Genomic DNA, 23,168 nt, shown 5'->3' with positions numbered 1-23,168 from the left:
GAGAGTCTATCTTAGTTAATGGTGAAAGGTGTGGGTCAGTTTTCAGTCTTTTACAGATCAACAGCCAGTTCACACAGCACTATTTGTTAAACAGGGGATCTTTTCCCCAGTGAATGTTTTTAATTGGCTTGTCAAAGATCAAATAATGGTAAGTAGCTGGATTCATCTCTTGGTTCTCTATTCTGTTCCAGACATCTACTTCTTTGTTTTTGTGCCAGTACCCATGCTGTTTTGATCACTATGGATTTATAGTACAGTCTCAGGTCTGGTAGCGTGATTCCTCCTGCTTTGTTTTTATTTCTGAGTAATGTTTTGGCTATTCGAGGTTTTTTCTGATTCCAGATAAAACAGTATTATTTTTCCAAGATCTTTAAAATATGACAATGGAGCTTTGATAGGAATTGCATTAAAATTATATTTTGCTTTGGGTAGTATAGACATTTTAACAATGTTGATTCTTCCCAGCCATGAGCATGGTAAGTTTTTCCATTTGTTAACATCTTCAGCTAGTTCTTTTCTTAAAATTTCATGGTTCTCTTTATAGAGATCTTTCACGTCCTTTGTTAGATAAACTCCCAAGTATTTCATCTTCTTTGGCACTACTGTGAAAGGAATAGAGTCCTTGACTGTTTGTTTGGCTTGGCTATTGTTGGTATATATAAAGGCAACAGATTTACAGGTGTTGGTTTTGTGGCCTGAGACATTGATGTGTGCCTTGATCACTTCTAAAAGTTTTGTAATAGAATCGATAGTGTTTTCCAGATATACGATCATGTCATCTGCGAAGAGTGAAAGTTTGATCTCTTCTGATCCTATGTGGATACCCTTGATCACCTTTTCTTCCCTAATTGCAATGGCTAAAACTTCATTAGAATGTTAAAGAGCAATGGAGACAATGGGCAACCTTGCCTGGTTCCTGATCTAAGTGGAAATGATTTCAATTTAATTCCATTCAATACGATATTGGCTGTGGGTTTGCTGTAGATGGATTCTATTAGTTTAAGAAATGTCCCTTCAATACCAATTTTCTTAAGTGTTCTGATCATGAAGGGATGCTGGATATTATCAAAAGCTTTTTCTGCATCAATTGAGAGAATCATATGGTCTTTATTTTTTAGTTTGTTTATGTGCTGAAATACATTTAAAGATTTACATATATTGAACCAGCCTTGAGACCCTGGGATAAATTCCAATTGGTCATAGTGTATAATTTTTTTGATGTGTTGTTGGATTCTGTTTGTTAGGATCTTATTATTTTTACATCAACATTCATTATTGATATTGGTCTATAATTTTCTTTTCTTGTTGGGTCTTTCCCTAGTTTAGGGATCAAGGTGATGTTTGCTTCATAGAATGTTGGGTAGTAGTCCCTCTTTTTCTATATTTGGGAATAGGTTTAGTAATATAGGCACTAGTTCTTCTTTAAAGGTTTGGTAAATTCTGATGTAAAGCCATCTGGACCTGGGCTTTTCTTTTTAGGGAGATTTTGTATGGTTGATGCTATTTCAGAACTTGATATAGGCCGGTTCAACATTTCCACTTCGTTCTAAGTGTTGATAGGTAGTGTATTTCCAAGTATTGGTTGATTTCTTTCAGATTTTCATATTTCTAAGAGTAAAGTTCCTTGTAATATTCGTTAAGAATTTTTTGAATTTCTGAGGGGTCTGTTGTTATTTCATCTTTACATTTTCTTATCGATGAAATTAAAAATTTTACTCCTTTTTTCCTGGTTAGGTTGGCCAAAGATTTATCTATTTTATTGATCTTTTCAAAAAACCAACTTTTGGATTTATTGATCTGTTGTATAATTCTTTTGTTTTCAATTTCATTTAATTCTGCTCTAATTTTGGTTATTTCTTTTCTTCTGCTGGGTTTGGGGTTGGAATATTCTTCCTTCTCCAGTTGCTTGAGATGTCCCATTAGGTTATTAACTTCCTCTCTTTCCATTTTCTTGAGGAAGGATTGCAGTGCTATAAATTTCCCTCTTAGGACTGTCTTTGCAGTATCCCAGAGGTTCTGATAATTCGTGTCTTCATTGTTGTTTTGTTCCAAAAGTTTGGTGATTTCCTTGTTAATCTCATCTATAAACCATCTATCCTTCAGCATAAGGTTATTTTGCTTCCATGTTTTTATATGGGTATGCAGATTCCTGTTGTTATTGAGTTCAACTTTTATTCCATGATGGTCTGAGAAGATGCAAGGGATAATTTCTATTTTTTTTAATTTGCTGAGGTTAGGTTTGTGGCCCAGGATGTGGTCGATTTTGGAGTATCTTCCATGGGCTAATGAGAAGAATGTGTATTCAGTTTTGTTGGGATGAAATGTTCTATAGATATCTGTTAAGTCCAGATGTTTAATGGTTAAGTTTAAATCTAAGATTGCTTTGCTTAGCTACTTTTTGGAGGATCTATCCAGCACTGCTAAAGGGGTGTTAAAATCTTCAACTACTATGGAACTGGAGGAAATCAAGTTGCTCATGTCTGTTAGAGTTTCTCTTATAAATTGAGGTGCGTTCTAGTTGGGTGCATAAATATTAATAATGAAATATAATCATATTGAGTATTACCTTTAACAAATATGAAGTGTCCATCCTTATCCTTCCTTATTTTGGTTGGTTTAAAGCCTATTGTATCTCCAAATAGTATTGCAACACCTGCTTTTTTCTGCTTTCCATTTGCCTGGAGTATAGATGACTATCCCAACACCTTGAGTCTATACCTGTCTTTTAATGTAAGATGGGATTCTTGTATGCAGCAGATATCTGCCTTGAGTTTTTGTAACCAGCCAGCCAACCCATGCCTCTTTAGAGGACAATTTAAACCATTCACATTAATTGAGAATATTGATAAGCCTTTTGAGAGTCCAGTGGACATTTTTAATTCTTTTGTGACTGTGGAAGTTGGAATTTGATCAAAATTTTCTGAGTGCATTTACTTTTGTGGTGGAGGATTACGCTGGTCTTTATGGAGGATAGATCTGAGAATATCCTGGAGAGCTGGTTTAGCTGAGGAAAATTTCTTCAACATGTGAATGTCGTTAAAGTATTTAATTTCTCCATTATAAGTGAAACTCAGTTTAGCTGGGTACAGGATCCTGGGTTGAAAGTTATTTTGTTATAGGAGATTAAAAGTCGATGACCATCCTCTTCTAGCTTGAAAGGTTTTCAGCAGAGAGATCTGCAGATATTCTAATATTCTTCCCCTTGTAGGTAATGGTTTCTTTTGTCCGATTGCTTTCAGAATTTTCTCCTTCATATTAACTTTAGAAAAATTGATTATGATGTGTCTTGGGGATGTTTTATTTGGGTTGAGTCATGCTAGAGTTCTGAAACTGTCTGATATCTCAATTTCGGAATCTCTTGGCACATCTGGAAAGTTCTCTTTCATAATCTCATGAAGAAGAAACTTTGTGCCTTGTGAAGCCACTTCGTCCCTTTTGGTGATCTCTATAAGACGAATATTGGTTTTCTTCTAATTATCCCAGAGCTCTCTGAGAGAGTGATCTGTTTTTGTCCTCCATTTCTCTTCCTCTTTGAGAGTTTGGGAGCCTTCAAAAGCTTTGTCTTCTAGGTCAGAAATTCTTTCTTCTGCTTGCTCCATTCTGTTACTGAGGGATTCTACTGTGTTTCTCAGATCTTTGAGGGCTGCAACTTCTTGTCTCGATGTGTCAAAATCTTTGGTCATTTAGTCTTTGAATTTGTTGAATTCTTGAGACATCTTTTGGGTTACTGCTTCGAATTCTCATTCGATCTTATTTGCTATCCAGATTCTGAATTCGATATCTGAGATCTCAGCTATTTGTTTGTGCATGGGATTTTGTGCTGTGTATGCCCATTGTTCCTTGGGGGAGTTGATTTACTCTGATTATTCATATTTCCAGAGTTTTTCCCTTGATTTCGTCTCATGATTGTTTTTCACCTTTGCCTCTGGCAGTCCTCAGAGTTGGGGTGATGTCTCTCTGAGATTAGACCCCAGGGGATCACTCTATTGTTGCTGGATCTTTGTAGGGAGTGACCCTGTGTAGCTCTTCTGGGGCTGACCCAGCCAGGGAGTTCCACTTGTGGGAGCAGCTCCAGAGTGTTACACCCCCAGATCCAGCAACAGGGTGGGGGTGGTGCACACAGTTCTGAGAGTGCCTGGCGCCCAGTGACTTTGGCACTTAGGGCCCAAGGCTCTGCAGTCTCTTGCCAGGAGAAGGGCTCTGTGCAGAGGCAGGGAGGCCCTCAGAGGGCACATGCTACCAGAGTCCCTGGCCAGACTAGCAGGCAGTGTGGAGGCAGGAAGGGTTCAGGAGGGAGGATGAGGGGTTGCGGCAGCTCCCAGAGTTCCTGGTCAGGGCATGGGGAGGACTGGGGGCTGGGTAGCGGGTCCTGGCACAGCTCTTTCGGAGGTCCAGGAGGGTCCTGGCACAGCTCTTACTGGGGTCCTGGAGGGTGTGGATCACAGGTCCCAGCACAGCTCTTCCAGAGGTCCAGAAGTGTGCTGATCACGGGTCCCGGTGCAGCTCTTACCAGGGTCCGGGAGGGTTCTGAACACGGGTCCCGGCACAGCTCTTCCAGAGGTCCAGGAGGGTGCAGATCATGGGTCCCAGCACAGCTCTTACCGGGGTCCAGGAGGGTGCCGATCACGGGTCCTGGTGCAACTCTTCCAGAGGTGGGAAGGTGCCAATCACGAGTCCTGGCCCAGCTCTTCCAGAGGTCCAGGAGGGTCCCCTGTAAAGCAAATTTTATATCCAAATGTCATAAACTTTTGAAGTACAGAGAACAATAACATACATTTACCATAAAAATATTTCATTTTAGATTATTTCTTAATTTAATATAAATAATGTTCTGCTAAAATTCTGACCATAATTTTGGAAACAAATAGCAAAGAATAGTTATTATAATATTAGAGATGAATTCAATGAGAAATTCATACCTAATACTGCATATAATAAAACCCTATACAAAAATAGGATTCGCATTTTGTAAAAATCATACTGCACAAACCTTAAAGATTATCAGATATGTTTCATTAAATATGGTGCACATGATGTCATCACCATCATCAGCCTCATTATTAGCAACACACTTCACAAATTACCTTCACAGCTCCCATCAATTACCTTAAATATTTTTTGCTCATGGATCATTTTACTTTCTTATAATCAATATCATACTTCCTACCGGAAGTTAAATATGGACAAACTGGCTTTTTTCAGATTTAATATGAACCTTGTGATCTCAATTGTTGTAGGTTCTTTGGCTATTTTGTCTGCTTTTCCACATAATCCTACCTTGGCTCTAGTCCTTTCAGGAGCTTCACCTGCACCAGAGAAGGCCTGGTGCCATCCTCTAGCCATTACCTAATGTATCTCATTTCCAGGATCTGATAGTTTCAGATCACCCAACATGCCCAAGAGTCAAAGTCAAGTACATCTGAACAAATCACTCCACTCAGAACATACCCAGCAATGGGAATCAATGTCCAGAAGACAGGTGTCTGAGGACCATTGTGTCACAGGACGAATCACATGGTGTCAGACATATATGCTTACTTCTCTGACGTCAGTCCAGTTAAACTTGAAATGCTGAGGGTCAGAGTATGTCATGTGCATCTCTGCATTCTCACTGCAAAAAGCAAGGGACAGAGCCCAAGTTAAATCATCTGAGCTAACTGAGCAAAAAGAGAACAAATGGTAGATCCACAACACACCTGGGGAACAGATGTTAAGATTTCCTGGTTCCTCCTTGTCATGGATCTTGGCAAACATGCAGGAAGATGAGGACCTGGCATGGGTGTGTCTAGCCATAACCCGCCAGTTGTGAAAGCAGCAGCATGCCCAGGCCATGCATCACAGGCCCTGCACAGGATAAAAGGGCTCCTGCCCTGGGATCCTCACACACAGCCTCCTCAGGGACAGCCTCTCCTGCCTGCTCTGTACCTGGTGAGTGTCTGGCAGCGGACAGAGCTTCAGCTGGGAACACCTGGGGAAGGTGACACAGATTTCAGTAGGGAAGAGTGAAGCAGAGGTGTCTGGTGTGTAGATCACAGGAAGGGGACTTTGGAGGGCAGCTAGGAACAGGGAAGAGGGACAATGAGCAAGCAACCTCTGTGAGAGGCACTAGGTTGCTGGCTCTCCACACACCCCACTCCTTTCCTGAAAGATGAGCATCCACCCAGACACCATCTCTGGGAGTCATTTTCCAATTGGTTGTATCTGCTTCAATATTTCTGTGAAGACAGAGGACTGAGGCCCAGTTAGCAAATACCAGCTTTCTTTTCTAGAAGGAGGACAAAGTGGACATCGATGTCCCACCAGGTGAACTGAACTTGAGAACAGCTTCCATTGTCCTTCCTAAAGGTCATAGCTCAGGAAGAAGCTGGTCTGAGGAGCAAGGACTTCATAAGCCATTCACAGAACAGACTAGCCTGGCACTGACCTTTCTCTTTGATCTATTCAGACTCACTACCCTCCAGCCGAAATGTCCTGCCAGCAGAGCCAGCAGCAGTGCCAGCCCCCACCCAAGTGCCCCTCACCCAAGTGTCCCCCGAAGAGCCCAGCACAGTGTCTGCCCCCAGCCACCTCCTGCTGTGCTCCAAGCCCTGGGGCCTGCCCCACCCCCAGCTCTGAGGGTGGCTGCTGCCTGAGCCATCACAGGTGCCATGGCAGGTCCCACCGATGCCGGCCCCAGAGCTCTGACTCCTGTGATGGGGGCAGTGGTCAGCAGGGTGGGGGCTGCTGCTGACCTGCATCCTGATTCTGGGAGAAGCAACTTTAGAGGAACCACATCCAAGGGCCATCCCCAGCCTGCCTGGCTCCCTCTTCATACTTGAATCTCTGTCCTTTGGCCGGTGCTGAGGTGTCCACTGAGAGAGCTCTGAACTCCCCGGGGGCTCTGGCTATCCATTCTCTAATCCACAAAGTGTCCCCCCTAGCATCTCCTGGGACAGGCAATGTGTGCCCACCAATTGTCATTGCCTGTTTCTGACCCTACAAAGAAATAAAGCTTTGTTCTCTCAGCACCACTGGAAACTCTCTGGCTTTGTTTCACCTGACCTGTTCTGTGGGCATTTCCTCCCTTCTGCTCCTCCAGCACCACCTGGCATGAGGAATAGATCTGACTCCAGAACATAAGATGGCACCTCTAACTGCTGTGCCAGAAGATCCGCCTGCAGAAAGGTCTCATGTCAGGGTACTGGTCCAGAGCTCATACCAGTGAAAGGCCTGCTAGAAGATTTCCCTTTGTGATGTGGTATAGGAAGGTGTCCAGACTCTGTCAGAAGGTGACAACTACCACTGGGATATGAAAAAATATTCTAGAATCCCCAACTAGGAGACAAGGAATGTGAAGGCAAAGAATCCAGAAACTGACAGAAAAGTTGCTGAGGGACCAGGGGAGGAGAGGAAGGCCTCAGGGATGACTAGCAACTCAGTCTCCTAAATAAAGATCCAGAGGGCATTGGTCAGAATTAAAACCACAAAGACTGTGGATGCAAAGAAGAAATTGGACTGAGGTTCTATAAATAAGTGTCTTGTGCAAGAAAATTGGAAAGGAGATAAAAGTGGAACTAAGACATGATGCTGTTTTTATAAATGGATATAATTGTAAGATAAAGTATTCACTAGTGCTCTGATGAATTAGATACTGTCCTGAGAGTCTGACGGACATTTCTGCCATTAAACCTACTAACAACACTCTGAGGCAGGTCCTTTTATTACCTACTGTTACAGACACAGAACATAATCACCACAAGTTGTCTTAACTTGCCCAGGTCTGGCTGCAGAGACCATCAACACAACTGCTGTGCTATCCTGGTTTGCTTCAAACCAAGCTACAGTGTTCTTTCAAAATTGCTTTTCTCAACATGGCTCAAGTATTTAACTTTGGTTTTTGAAGTCCATGTGACTAAGATTCCAAACCACATAAGTCATAGCTTCAATAAGACTTTATTTGGGAAAGAAAAATGCCATCCCAAAGTTTTGAAAGTGCAGCAGTCAACTGACCCCACATCTTGGCACTGAAACCATTACTTTGAATGTGAGTCAATGGCGACATTTTCTACTGACTTAAAAATTGTTGAAATTATGGTAAGTGAGAAATGATAAGCCAAACTCAACATAGTATATTCCTTAAAATAGAAATAAAAAATCAAAGAGATATCTTAGAATTCTACTTCTAGGTATGCACCCCCCAAAAAAAAAACATTGAAAGCAGAAACTCAAATAGATATTTGTGCACCTTTGTTCCCAGCAGCATTATTCACAATAGCTAGAAGGTCCATCAACAGAAGAATGGATAAGCAAAATGTGCTATAAACAAACAATGAAATGCTATTCAGTCTCAGAAAGGAATGAAATTCTGGCACCTGCTACAGCATAGAGGAACCTTAAAAATGTCAAGTAAAATAAGCCAAACACAAAAGGAGAAATATTGTGTGATTGCACTTACATGAGGTAGCTAGCATAGTCAAATTTAGAGACACAAAAAGTAGAAGAGAAGTTACCAGGGATGTGGGGAAGAGCACACTGGCAATTTATTTCTTAAAGGGTATAGGATTTCTGTTTGGGATAATAAAAATGTTCTAGAAATGGACAGTAGCAATGATTGTACAACATTGTGAATGTACTTAATGCCACTCACAAAAAATGGTTAAAATAGTAAATATTATGTTATATGCATTTTATCACAATTTTCAAAAATTATAGTTTTTTAAAAGACAGAATAGATTCTGAGCTAAAATAAAACCAGTGCTTTGCCATGTGGGTTCACAAAAGTTTTCTAAATCCCTTGGGAAGCAACAAACTAGAATTTACTTTCTCTTCCAACATTTACAGACATCCGGGTTCTTAAACTTTAGGAACACAGAGTTACCAATATCAGTCCATAAGGCAGAATTGATATCAGACCTACTTTGAAATATACAACCCATGTCAACTGGTTTAGATAAGATTTTTAAAGATATAAATGTAGCAGTGGGACTCACATCACAAAGCAGTGTATTTCAACTTTCTCAATCTCATGGCACACTTGAACCTGTAGTTAAGCTTCCTCAGCACACTTAAATTATGTTGATCAAAAAAAAGAAAAAAGTGAAGGGGGCAGAGGCAAGATGGATGACTAGAGCCAGCTTTCCACAGAGGCTCCCATCCAGAAGGAGTTAAAGGACAGAAGTTTAGCAAGTAAGCTGATGGTTTGGAGCTGAGCCAGGAGAGAAGGTTGAAGAATGCACATCAACCCTGCTGAGGCAAGCTGCGACCCTAAGGAAATAAACTGTAGGTACAAAATCCATCACCAAGCGGATGGGAGTCCCCTCCCCCATGAGAACGGCTCACAGTATACTCTGTACAAACAAGTGAGCAGAGTTCAGATCCTCTCCTATTTTATCCCATGGGAGAGACCCTCTAAAAACTGGAACTTCTTCCCTAGAGAGGACTTATGAATTTGTGCCATGGCATTCTCCTGCCAAGCATAAAACTGCATAAAACTATATATCCTCTACCTGTAATTCTGAACTCTCAGCACTCCCCTCCACTCTCACCCTGAGGTCTGGAGGCCTGTCACCCATGGAGTCCAGATTCCTGGGCATTTTCTCAAGAGGTTTGGACAGGGTGTGGGCTGTTGCTGCTCTGTGCTGATTCTGCGGCACAGGAGTAAGGAGAAGACAGTGAACTGAGAGAACCATATGGGAGAGGGAGAGAGGGTGCCCCCAGGCACAGAGCAACAGTGGCAGTGGCGGGAACAACTGGGCTCACCCCTGGGGAAATTTTGGAGAGAAATTACCTGCCTCTCTGGCCAACCAGAGGAAGCCAGGCATCTTCTCAAGTGGCAGCCACTGGTGGAACAGATCTGGGATGGAAACACAGGCTCCATGAGTAAAGGGTATGCCTGAGGCAGTACCTGCCTGGGCAGGGCCTAGTGCGGACTAGCGCAGGCACAGAGACGGCAGAGCCAGAAGGACTACTTTAGTGAGCCTAAGAAGCACTCAGCCCTCAGGGGATCATAGCTGAGACAAAGGCAGGTGGGCAGAGGCTGGAACTGACAGCTGAGTGTTAGCTCTAACCGCGCCTGCACCAACACAGACTGCAGCCAAGACCAGGCAGTGGCACAGATCAGGGCTGAGTTGCAGTTTCTGTGAACTCAGATAGCATCTGATCTTCAGGGGAATATAGCTGGGACAGAAACAAATTCTGCAAAATTGTCCTGTTCTGCCAGCAACATCAATCAGGGGCAGGGCTGGGACTGAGTCCAGCCTCCATTAACCACCCAAGATTGTCAGGCCTCAGCTCCCTCTGCCAGATAGTGGCAGAGACCTGCAGCTTGGCTGAGGAGACAAAGATCTCCCTGTGACTCAGACAAGCACAAGCCCCTGGAGCATCTGCTCATTGCAGGGAACTGGGTCACAGCCCTGAGGAGTTACCAGTGACTGGATGTGACAGAGGTGCAAGGTGGGGAAGGAGGCATCAACCTTCCCAGATGAATTCATGTGCTGGGTGGGTCCTTCTGACCTCACAGAGCACTGGCATGGTCATACTTGAGCTGCCACCAGACTCCTGCTATCTAGTTGTTGAAGACCTTTTGAACTCTCCCTCCTGAGACCAGTGCTGACTGGGACAATTGATTTGGACCTCTTGACTGGGCCAATCATCAGAGGACTATCCAAAGTGGTACCCTGGGTGTGTGGTTGTGGGAAGGTTTGATTTTCCTTTTCCAGTTGTCGCCCGTGAGGGGGGTAGGATGACTTAATTGCTGATATTTATCCACAGCTGAGACTTCAACCCAGAGTAACTGATTAACTAGGGTAGGACAGAGACCAGCTGAAAACAAGAAAGACCCACTTAGCTCCACCACAGCAAGCAGGTTCTCAGTTTCTCAGGCTGTAGCACTGTATGGGTCCTTTGCAAAGCTCTACAAGAAAAGGTACAGATGCCAGTCCCAGCTCTTGAGCAAAGGGCTGGTTAATCACTACTCTGGGAGCCCCCAACCCAACTTCACCTTATCTGCTCATCTAGCCAAATGGTGTGAAATAGTCATGGGGTGGAATCAGTGGAAAATCTCTGAAAACAGGAATAACCAGAGTAGATCAACTCCCCTAAGACATGGCAGACAAAACTGAAGTTCCATTAATAAACAGATGGCTGAGATGTCAGAAATTGAATTCAGAATTAGGATTGCAAATAAGATTAATAGAATGGAGGTAAAGTTGGTATTAGAAATTTAAGGAGCATTCCAAAAGTTGCCTCAGCTATGTTAATCAGTAGGATGTAAGCACTCCAATTTGTATAAATACTCAACACATTGATGTTTGGCATAAATGTATTCATAATCTATGTACAAATGACTTAATAAAAATTTTCAAAAAAATTCCAATAAAAAAAAAGAATTCAATGAAGTCAAAAACATAATCGCCAAAGATTTTGACATATTGAGACAAGAATTTGCAGCCATCAAAGATCTGAGAAATACAGTAGAATCCTTCAGTAACAGAATGGAGCAGGTAGAAGAAAGGATTTCTGACATTGAAGGCAAGGCTTTTGAATGCTCACAAACACTCAAAGAGGAAGAGAAGTGGAGAGCAAAAACAGAACATTCTCTCAGAGAGCACTGGGATAATTCAAAGAAAACTACTATTTGCCTTATATGAATTCCTGAAGGTGATGAGATGGCTTTGAAAGGCACAGAGGCTCTTCTTCTTGAGATCATGAAGAAAATTTTTCCAGACATGCTAAGATATTCTGAAATTCAGATAGCAGACAGTTTCAGAACCCCAGCATGACTCAACCTTAATAAGACATGTCCTAGGCACATTATTAACTTCACGAAAGGTAAAATGAAAGAGAAAATTCTGCAAACAGCCAGGCATAAGAAAACCATAACCTAGAAGGGGAAGAATATTAGAATGACTGCAGATTTCTCTGCTAAAATCTTTCAAGCTAGAAGAGGGTGGTCATCAATTTTCATCTCCTAAAACAAAATGACTTTCAACCCAGCATTCTGTATCCAGCGAAACTGAGTTTCATTTATGATGGAGAAATTAAATACTTTAATGACATTCACATGTTGAAGAAATTTGCCATAACTAAACCAGCTCTCTAGGATGTTCTTAGACCTATCTTCCATAATGACAAGCGCAATCCTCCACCACAAACGTAACCTCACTCAGAAACATTTCATCAAATTCCAAATTCCACAGTGGAATTAAAAAATCCTTAAAAAAGGATTAAAAAGGTCCACAGGACTTTCAAAAAACTCAATACCCAAAATTCTACCATGCTTATCAATATTATAATTAATGTGAATGGTTTAAATTGCCCTCTAAAGACGTACAGGTTGGCTGACTAGATACAAAAACTCAGGCCAGAAATTTGCATATAAGAATCTCATCATACCATAAAGGATAAATATAGTCTGAGGGTGAAGGGATGATCATCTCAAATTGAAATCAGAAAAAAGCAGGAGTTGCAATTTTATTTGCAGACACAATAGGCTTTAAACCAACAAAAGTAAAGAAAGATAAGGATGGTCACTTGATATTTGTTAAGGGTAACATTCAACATGATGAGATTTCAATTATTAACATTTATGCACCCAACCAGAGTTTACATCAATTTATAAGAGAGACTCTAACAGACATGAGGAACTTGATTTCCTCTAGCACCACAATAGTCAGAACTTTTAACACTCCTTTGGCAGTGTTGGATAGATCCTGCAAAAAAAAGCTAAGCAAAGAAATTTTAGACTTAAACTTAACCATTCAACAATTGGATTTAACAGACATCTACAGAACATTTCATCCTAACAAAATTGAATACACATTCTTCTCATCAGCCCATGGAACACATTCTAAAATTGATCACATCTTAGGTCACAACTCTAACCTCGGCAAATTTAAAAGAATAGAAATTATTCCTTGCATCTTCTCAGACCATCATGGAATAAAAGTTGAGGTCAGTAACAACCGAATACTGCATATTTATACAAAAACATGGAAATTAAATAATATTATGCTGAATAATAGCTGGGTCATAGATGAAATTACCAAATTTTTGGAACAAAAGACAATGAATACACAAATTATCAGAATTTCTGGGATGCCACAAAGGCGGTCGTAAGAGGGAAATTTATAGCACTGCAAGCCTTCCTCTTCCTCAGGAGAATGGAAAGAGAGTAAGTTAACAATTTAATGGAACATCTCAAGCAACTGGAAAAGGAAGAATATTCCAATCTCAAACTCAGCAGAAGAAAAGAAATAACCAAAATTAGAGCAGAATTAAATGAAATTGAAAACAAAAAGAATTATACAACAGATCAATAAATCAATAAGTTGGTTTTTTGAAAAGGTCAATGAAATAGATAAACCTTTGGCTAACCTAACCAGGAAAGAAGGAGTAAAATCTCTAATTTCATTAATCAGAAATAGTAATGATGAAATAACAGACCCCTCAAAATTCAAAAAATCCTTAATGAATATTATAAGAAACTTTATTCTCAGAAATATGAAAATCTGAAGGAAATTGACCAATACTTGGAAGCATGCCATCTTCCAAGACTTAGCCAGAATCAAATGGAGATGTTGAACAGGCCTATATCAAGTTCTGAAATAGCACCAATTATACAAAATCTCCCTAAAAAGAAAAGCCCAGGACAAGATGGCTTCACATCAGAATTCTACCAAACCTTTAAAGAGGAACTAGTACCTATACTACTCAACCTTTTTCAAAATATAGAAAAAGAAGGAATGCTACCTAACACATTCTATAAAGCAAACATCACCTTGATCCCCAAACCAGGAAAAGACCCAACAAGAAAATTATAGACCAATATCAATAATGAATATTGATGTGAAAATATTCAACAAGATCCTAGCAAACAGAATCCAGAAACACATCAAACAAATTATACATCATGACCAAGTGAGTTTTATCCCAGGGTCTCAAGGCTGGTTCAATATATGTAAATCTATAAATATAATTCAGCAAATAAACAAATTAAAAAACAAAGACCATATGATTCTCTCAATTGATGCAGAAAAATCTTTTGATAATATCCCGCATCCTTTCATGATCAGAATACTTAAGAAAATAGGTGTCAAAGGGACATTTCTTAAACTGATAAGAGGCCATCTACAGCAAACCCACAGCCAATATTGTATTGAATAGAGTTAAACTTAAATCATTTCAGATCAGGAACCAGACAAGGTTGTCCATTGTCTCCACTGCTCTTTAACATTGTAATGGAAGTCTTATCCATTTCAATTAGGCAAGAAAAGGTGATCCAGGGTATCCACATAGGGTCAGAAGAGATCAAACTTTCACTTTTTACAGATGATACGATTGTATAGCTTGAAAACAACAGGGATTCCACTACAAAACTCTTAGAAGTGATCAAGGAATACAGCACCATCTCAGGTTACAAAATCAACGCTCATAAATCTGTAGCCTTTATATATACCAACAATAGTGAAGATGAAAAAACAGTCAAGGATGCTATTCTGTTCAAAGTAGTGCCAAAGAAGATGAAATATTTGGAAATTCACCTAACAAAGGACGTGAAAGATCTCTATAAAGAGAACTATGAAACTCTAAGAAAAAAAAATAGCTGAAGATGTTAACAAATGGAAAAATATATCATGCTCAAGGCTGGGAAGAATCAACATTGTTAAAATGTCCATACTACCCAAATGCAATATACAATTTTAATGCAATCCCTATTAAATCTCCACTGTCATACTTTAAATATCTTGAAAAATTAAGACTTCATTTTATATGGAATCAGAAAAAATCTCTAATAGCCAAGACATTACTCAGAAATAAAAACAAAGCAGGAGGCATCACACTACCAGACCTCAGACTATACTGCAAATCGATAGTGGTCAAATCAGCATGGTACTGGCACAAAGACAGAGAAGTAGATGTATGGAACAGAAAAGAGAACCAAGAGATGAACACAGCTACTTACCATTATTTGATCTTTGACAAGCCAATTAAAAACATTCACTGAGGAAAAGATTCCCTATATAACAAATTGTGCTGGGTGAACTGGCTGGCAATCTGTAGAACACTGAAACTGGACCCACACCTTTTACCATTAACTAAGACAGACTCTCGCTGGATTAAAAATTTAAACTTAACACATGAAACTATAAAAAAAAAAACTAGAAGAAAGTGCAGGGAAAACTCTTGAAGAAATCGGCCTGGGCAAATATTTTATGAGAAGGACCCCCACACTCCCTGGCAATTGAAGGAGCATCAAAAATACATACTGGGACCTGCTCAAACTAAAAAGCTTCTGCACAGCCAAGAACACAGTAAGTAAAGCAAGAAGACAGCTCTCAGAATGGGAGAAGATATTTGCAGATTATGTCTCCAACAAAGGTTTAATAACCAGAATCCACAGAAAACTCAAATGTATTAGCAAGAAAAGAATAAGTGATCCCATCTCAGCATGGGCAAGGGACTTGAAGAAAAACTTCTCTAAAGGACACAGGTTCATGGCCTACAGACATATGAAAAAAATGCTTATCATCCTTAATCATCACAGAAATGCAAATCAAAACTACTTTGAGATATCATCTAACTCCAGTAAGATTAGCCCAAAATCCCAAAACCAAAGATGTTGGTGTGGATGTGGAGAAAAGGGAACACTTCTACACTGCTTGTGGGAATGCAAACTAATACGTTCCTTTTGGAAAGATGTTTGGAGAACAGACAGGCACATAGCCTACAAACATATCAAAAAATGCTCATCATCCTTAATCATCAGAGAAATGCAAATCAAAACCACTTTGAGATATCATCTAACTCCAGTAAGATTAACCCACATCACAAAATCCCCAAATTACAGATGTTGGTATGGATGTGGAGAGAAGGGAATGCTTCTACACTGCTGGTGGGAATGCAAGCTAATATGACCTTTTTGGAAAGAAGTTTGGAGAATACTCAAGGAATTAAAATAGACCTACCATTTGATCCTTCAATTCTACTAGGTATATACCCAGATGATCAAAAATTATTTTACAACAAAGACATTTGCACCAGAATTTTCATTGCAGCCCAATTCATAATAACCAGGACATGGAAATATCCCAAGTGCCCATCAACCTATGAATGGATTAACAAATTGTGGTATATGTACACCATGGAATACTATGCATCCAAAAAAAGATGGAGATTTCACATATTTCATGTTTACCTGGATGGAGCTGGAACATATTCTTCTTAGTAAAGTATCTCAAGAATGGGGTTAAAAGTATCCAGTGTACTCAATACTACTATGAAATCAATATATAACCACCTACACACTTATATGAATGGCAAAACGTAACTATAGTCCAAAAAGCAGAAGGGAAGGGGGGGGATATGGTAGGAAGGAGTGCTTCTGGGGGGACCTCACCTGATATGCATGATGCAATTAAGAAATGAGTATAATTGTGATGGATATGTTGCTTAGTTCAATGTAAAAATTTCACATTGCAAATTGAAGCAGTACCCTGAACCCCATAAATGCATCAATGTACAAAGTTATGATTTAATAAAAAATAATTTAAAAAATAAATAAAAATAAATAAAATTTAATTTGCAAAATAAAATAAAATAAATAAATAAAAACAGACCAGCCATTCAATCTTACAATTTCTCTACTAGGTATATATCCAGAAGACCAAAAATCACATTATAACAAAAATATTTGTACCAGAATGTTTATGGCAGCCCAATTCATAATTGCTAAGTCATGGAAGAAGCCCAACTGCCCATCCACCCATGAATAGATTAACAAATTGTGGTATATGTACACCATGGAATATTATGCAGCCTTAAAGAAAGATGGAGACTTTACCTCTATCATGTTTACATGGATGGAGCTGGAACATATTCTTAGCAAAGTATCTCAAGAACGGAAGAAAAAGCATCCAATGTACTCAGCCCTACTATGAAACCAATCTGTAGCTTTCATAGGAAAGCTGTAACCCAATTATAGCCCAAGAATATGGGGAAAGGGAAGAGAGAGGGGAGGGGAGGGTGGAGGATGGATGAAGGGAGGGTAATTGGTGGGACCACACCTATGGTGCATCTTACAAGGGTACATGTGAAATTTACTAAATGTAGAATATGTCTTAACACAATAACTAAGAAAATGTCGTTAAGGCTATGTTAACCACTTTGATGAAAATATTTCAAATTATATATAAAACCAGTACTTTGTACCCCGTGATTGCATTAACATACACAGATATGATTTAATTTAAAAAAGTGGAAAAAAAAGGATATACTTTTTTTTTGGATTATTTATTACCATAAACAAAATGCACCATCATGGCCAAAAAGTAAAACAAGACAGGGTGGCACCTGTGGCTCAAAGGAGTAGGGTGCCGGCCTCATATGCCGGAGGTGGCGGGTTCAAACCCAGCCCTGGCCAAAAACTGCTAAAAAAAAAAAGTAAAACAAGATAACTTATTATATTTGTAATAAAAAGATAATGAAAATTCTTTGCTGAGACAAGTTCTCTCTGATGCCTGGTATCATCCTATCATCACAGCTCACTATAACTTCAAACTCCTGGGCTCAAGCAATCCTCCTCCCTCAGCCACCTGAGTAGCTGGAACTACAGGCATGGTGTACCACACTAAGCAAATGTTTCTGTTTTTTTAGTACAGATAGGATGTCACTATGCTGTTCAAGTTAGTCTAGAATTCCTGGCCGCAAGTGATCTTCCCATTTCAGCCTTCCAAAGTGCTAAGATACAAACATAAGCCACTATGTCCAACCTGCCATTCCCATTTGAGGTATAATTTACATATGATGAAATGGATAGCTCTAAAGAGTACAATTTGATAAGCCTTATTAACTGGATACCTCCATGTAACTCACACTCCTCTCAACCCACACAGAACATTTCCACCACCCCAAAGAGATTCATTTTCCACCCTTTACACCTCCCCAATCTATGAAAACTGCTAGCCTTAATTTTTTCAAAACTAAGAGATTAACTTAGCCCAGGCTAGAACTTCATCTCTGTGGAATCACACAGTATATACTCTTTTGAATCTGGCTCCTTTCATTTAGCTTGTTTTCGAGGTTCATTCATCTATCACTTTTAAGACTGATTTGTTAAGGTATAACTGACAGACAATAAAATATACCCTTTGAAAATATGTACTTTGATGAGTTTTGACAAATATATATAGTTGTTTAAATACTACAGAATGAAGATATAAAACAAATGTATCACAAGCATTCCTTTGTGCCCCTCTACAGCTACAGTCTATTCCCATCCCTTCACCCCCAGCAAACACTGATCTGATTTTTGCTTTCTGTCTCTTCCAGAAAATCAAATAAACAGAATAAATGTACTGTGTAACCTTTTGAGACTGGATTCTCTCACTTAGCATAGAGTTTTTGAGCTTTTACCTATATTATTACGAATATCAATAATATAGTTCATCATTTTTATTGCTGACTCGTATTCTATTATATGGACATACCACAATTTATCCATAACTGTTGATGGACATTTGGGTTACCTCCAATTTTCATGAGTATAAATAAAACTTTTATAAAAATTTGAAAAAAAGAAAATTCTTTAAAAAGCATTTATATCTAGATATTTTTCTATTATAATTTAATATTTAATGAGATATATGATCTTGACTTTTTTTAGAATATCTTCCTTGCAAGGTGGAATTTTTGACAAGCATACACTTAAATCTTCTTCCAAGGATTCTAGCCATGGATCAATTTTTGTTTTTAATATTATTCACTGCAGAAAAACTCACTTCACACAAACATGATGTGAGAATGGAAGAAGTATTTCTATTGCTTTTTTTGGTAATATTTTTAAGTTCATCCTTGAGAGATAATCAAAAGGTTGTAATGGCTTGGCACCCGTGGCTCAAGCTGCTAAGACAACAGCCACATACACCTGAGCTGGCAGGTTTGAATCCAGCCTGGGCCCACCAAACAATAATGATGGCTGCAACCAAAAAATAGCCAGGCTTTGTGGTGGGCACCTGTAGTCCCAGCTACTTTGGAGGCAGAGGTAGGAGAATTGCTTGAGCCCAGGAGTTGGAGGTTGCTGTGAGATGTGATGCCACAGCACTCTACCCAGGGTGACAGCTTGAGGCTCTGTCTCAAAAAAAAAAAAAAAGGTTGTAGTATCTGTTGTTGAATATTTTAATTGCAATCCTCTGTCATTTCTTATTTCTGTTAACTCTTCCTCTTCTGTAATATTTAAATTTACTTACATACATGCACTTAAAACAAAGGGATTTCTTACCCAGTACAAAGATGTTATGTCAAGTGTAGGTGCAGGAAAGTATTTTTCACAATTTGTGTACAATAAATCTAAAGTTTGTAAAATTTGTTCAATAAGATCCACTTTACACCTTTTCACTAGTTTAAACTATTAGGCCTAGACCAGCAGTTCTCAGGCTGTGGGTCATGACCTACAGGAGCTGTATAAAAAGGACCATGGCATTAAGAAGTTTGAGAACCACTGGCCTAGACTAAGGTAGAAAAATACTAGTTAACTCCTAGCAAATTTCTGGGCTGCAAGCCCTCGGTAAAATGAAGGAAGTCTGGTTCACTCCCAGGATAAGAGGGGAAAGCACTCACTGACTTCTTGCTTGACTAACTCCCTGGGAAATGGAGTGGGTAGTACCAACTGTCCCCAGACTGACCTTAAAGAAATACCAGGTGGAGAAAGTACCAAAACAAAGATGTATGACTAACTAACCACAAAATTCTGCTTCTGTACAATGCTTGCTTGCCAACCTACCTGAATGCACCTGGGCAGCCAGCATGCCAACCAGGATGCAGACCAAGCCTTGAAAACCCAGCCCCTTAAGCACTCTGAACCCCTGTGCTGGATGTGAGGCAGTAACTGGCTCTTCAATAAAGGGACTCTGCGGTGAATTCAGCTTGTTTGGCAGTGTGGTCTTTGTGAAACTCCTGGGAACAACAAAACATTTCTAGTGCATTTTCTCTTTTAACCCTTTTCTTCTAGAGCAGTAATTTTTCTCTGAAAGCATTAATTTTATCTATACATATGAGAATATTTTCATAATATCCTTGCATACCCTTATTCAGAGTATACAAACACCGAAATAAATCTTCAGGAAATGCAATTTTATTACACCAAATCTTATCTCAAAGTATATCACCTAATTTAGAATGTTGCATTTTTTAAAAAGTTGAGACTTCTTCCTTTAACTCATAAAATCTTGACAGAACTCTTCCTCAAGATAACCATCTCACTTCTGTTGCAATAAGAGCTGCATCTGAGAAGCGTCCATTGAGGAACATAATTCTGCAAATAATTTTGATTGCAAGGACCTGATTTTTATATAATTAGTAATTTTAATACTGTCATCTAGGATGTTTTATAATTCAGGCACTAATGATTTTGATACTAGCACTTCTCTGTGTAGAAAACAGTGTATAATACTTTTGGGATTCTTTGTGCAAGTGTAATGAATCCTTTCACACCTTTGGACATAGACAGGGCTCCATCTGTACAAATACTTACCCAGGAATCCCAAGACAAGTTATTAGAATTAAAGTAATTATCCATCAAATCAAAAATGTCTTGGCCCTGTTATTGTTTGGAGTGATCGACAAAATAAAAACTGTTCTATGATTTCTTCTTTACAGACAAATCTACTGAATGCTAAAAGTTGAGATTTACCACTATTATCAGTAAATTCATCCAACTGAATTGCAAACGTGTTTACTTCTTTGAGGTGTAATATTACTTGAAATTCTGTATTTTCAGATAAGTCCTTAACATGCTGAGAAATTGTATTGTATTTAATGGAATTTTTAAAGATTTCTTTTCATGTTCTTCTCCAAACATAGTTTTTACAATTGCACAGCAGGCCAGTAAAGTAATAGATTCTGCAAATACCTGAGATTTTACTTCTCTAGCTATGATTCTGCAACTATGTAACTCACTTCTTGTGCTTTATCTGATATCATTGCATATTTGATCCATATTTTTGCTTGTTTAGTATTTCTAGGTGCAAGTCATTTGAAATATTCTACCAGCTTTTCAGACAAATGGGTATGTCTGGATTGTAAATGTCTCTTTAATTTGCTAGAAACCATAGGTTCATTTGCTAATGTTTTCGCCATAAATTACACATGAGGGAAGTGGTGGATTTTCCTTTCCTACATAGGAAACCTATTGATAAAGAATCTTCATTATATTGACAACTAATTGTTTTTAATTTAGTTGCTGATGTACTGAAAGAAGCAGTATTCAATGCACTAGCATTGTGTCCTAATTTTTGTTTCTTTACAAAAAAAGTGTCCATTTTAATTGAATGCTATTTAATAAAATTTTTAAATGCCCAATCAAAAATAATAAAAATAAGTAAATAAACAACTCACACTTTGGAAAATTTTCAAAACTAGAATTTGCAAGGTATTTGTGTCCAACTACTTCACTATTTCAAATCTAGACATAACTGTATGACATCCTCAGTACCAGCTACCTCTCTTTACTACTTCAGGCATAACAGAAATTGCTGAATGATCTGGTTTCATTCACTTTTGGTGATTTTCACATATATCCAGGTTCACCAGCAAATCCTTGTCATATCATGTCATTTATGGATGTGTCTCAAAACCTTCTTTTTCTTTTTTTAATGTATTTAATATATATATATTTTTATTATTTGAGATTCATTGAAAGTACAAAGAATTAGGTTACACTAATTATATTTGTTAGAAAAAGTCCTGCCTATAGTGTCCCACTCCTAAAAACATGTGCCATACACCCTGACCCCTATCTTCCTCCCACCTCCCTCTTCCCTCTTGCTCATTCCTCAATCCCACCCCCATATTAGCTCATCTCCTTCTTTCATATTAGAATAGAGTACAATGGATTCCTGATTCTCCATTCCTGTGCTGCTTTACTAAGAAGAATGTGTTCCACCTCCATCCGGGTTAATACAAAAGACGTAAAGTCTCTGTCTTTTTTAGTGGCTGAATACTATTCCATGGTAAACATATATCACAGCATGTTAATCCATTCCTGGGTTGGTGGGCATTTAGGCTGTTTCCATATTTTAGCAATTGTAAATTGAGCTGAGATAAATAGTCTAGTGAAAATGTCCTTATGATAAAAGGATCGTTTTTTCTTCTGGGTAGATGCATAGATTGCAGAATCAAATGGGAAATGTAATTTGAGTTCTTTGAGGATTCTCTATACTTCCTTCCAAAAAGATTGTATTAGTTTGCAGTCCCACCAGCATTGTAAAAGTGTTTCCTTATCTCCACATCCACCAGCATCTGCAGCTTTGAGACTTTGTGATGTGGGCTATTCTCACTAGGTTTAGGTGATATTTCAGAGTAGTTTCGATCTGCATTTCTCTGATGACTAAGGATGATAAGCATTTTTTCATGTTTGTTAACCAATCATCTGTCTTCCTTAGAGAAGGTTCTAATCCTGTTTCTTGCCCAGTGATATATGGAAATGTTGCAGTCTTTTTTTGTTGATTAATTTGAGCTGTCAGTAGAACCTAGTTATCAAGCTTTAGTTTGATTCATAATATGCAAATGTCTTTTCCCATTCTGAAGTTGTCGGTTTGCTTTGGTTGTTGCTTCAGTTTAATTAAGTCCCACTTGTTTATTTATGTTGTTGCAATTGCCACAAAGTCTTCTTCATAAATTCTTTCCCCAGGCTGATAACTTAAAGAGTTTTCCCCACCCTTTCTTCGAGGATTTTTATTGTTTCATGCCTTAGATTTAAATGTTTTATGATCTTGAGTCAATTTTTGTAAGTGGTGAAAGATGCAGGTCCAGTTTCAGTCTTTTACATGTGGTTATCCAGATATCCCAACACCATTTATTGAATAAGGATTCTTTTCCCCAGTGCATATTCTTCTTTGGTTTATCAAAGATCAGGTGGCTGTAAGATGTTAGTTTCATTTCACTGATTTCTATTCTGTTCCAAATGTCAATGTCTCTCTTTTTGTGCCAATACCAAGCTGTTTTGATCACTATGGCCTTGTAGTATAGCCAAAAGTCTGGTAGGGTTATACCTCTGGCTTTGTTTTTGGGGTTTTTTGTTTGTTTTGCTTTTTGAGACAGGTGTCACTATGTTGCCCTTGGTTGGTAGCGTCACTATTTTGCCCGTGGCATCACAGCTCACAGCAACCTCAAACTCTTGGGCTTAACCAATACTC

General features: G+C 38.9%; 1 protein-coding gene across 1 annotated transcript; it reads left to right on the top strand.

Moving 5' to 3' along the window:
- The first annotated feature begins 5,886 nt into the window (after positions 1-5,886).
- Positions 5,887-7,004, top strand: LOC128586463 (late cornified envelope protein 3B-like). The gene is made up of 2 exons (XM_053592264.1): positions 5,887-5,928; positions 6,446-7,004. The coding sequence occupies exon 2, from the start codon at positions 6,467-6,469 to the stop codon at positions 6,728-6,730; it is 264 nt and encodes an 87-aa protein (XP_053448239.1). The 5' UTR covers positions 5,887-5,928; positions 6,446-6,466; the 3' UTR covers positions 6,731-7,004.
- Positions 7,005-23,168: the final 16,164 nt, after the last annotated feature.

The sequence above is a fragment of the Nycticebus coucang genome, chromosome 5 (genome assembly GCF_027406575.1).
Source record: "Nycticebus coucang isolate mNycCou1 chromosome 5, mNycCou1.pri, whole genome shotgun sequence".
NCBI lineage: Eukaryota > Metazoa > Chordata > Mammalia > Primates > Lorisidae > Nycticebus > Nycticebus coucang.
The sequence above is the reverse complement of the archived record's forward strand: the minus strand, read 5'-3'. Positions and strand labels throughout refer to the sequence as shown.

Coding starts and splice junctions, on each gene's coding strand:
- LOC128586463 (XM_053592264.1), top strand. CDS start 6,467: ATGTCCTGCCAGCAGAGCCAGCAGCAGTGCCAGCCCCCACCCAAGTGC.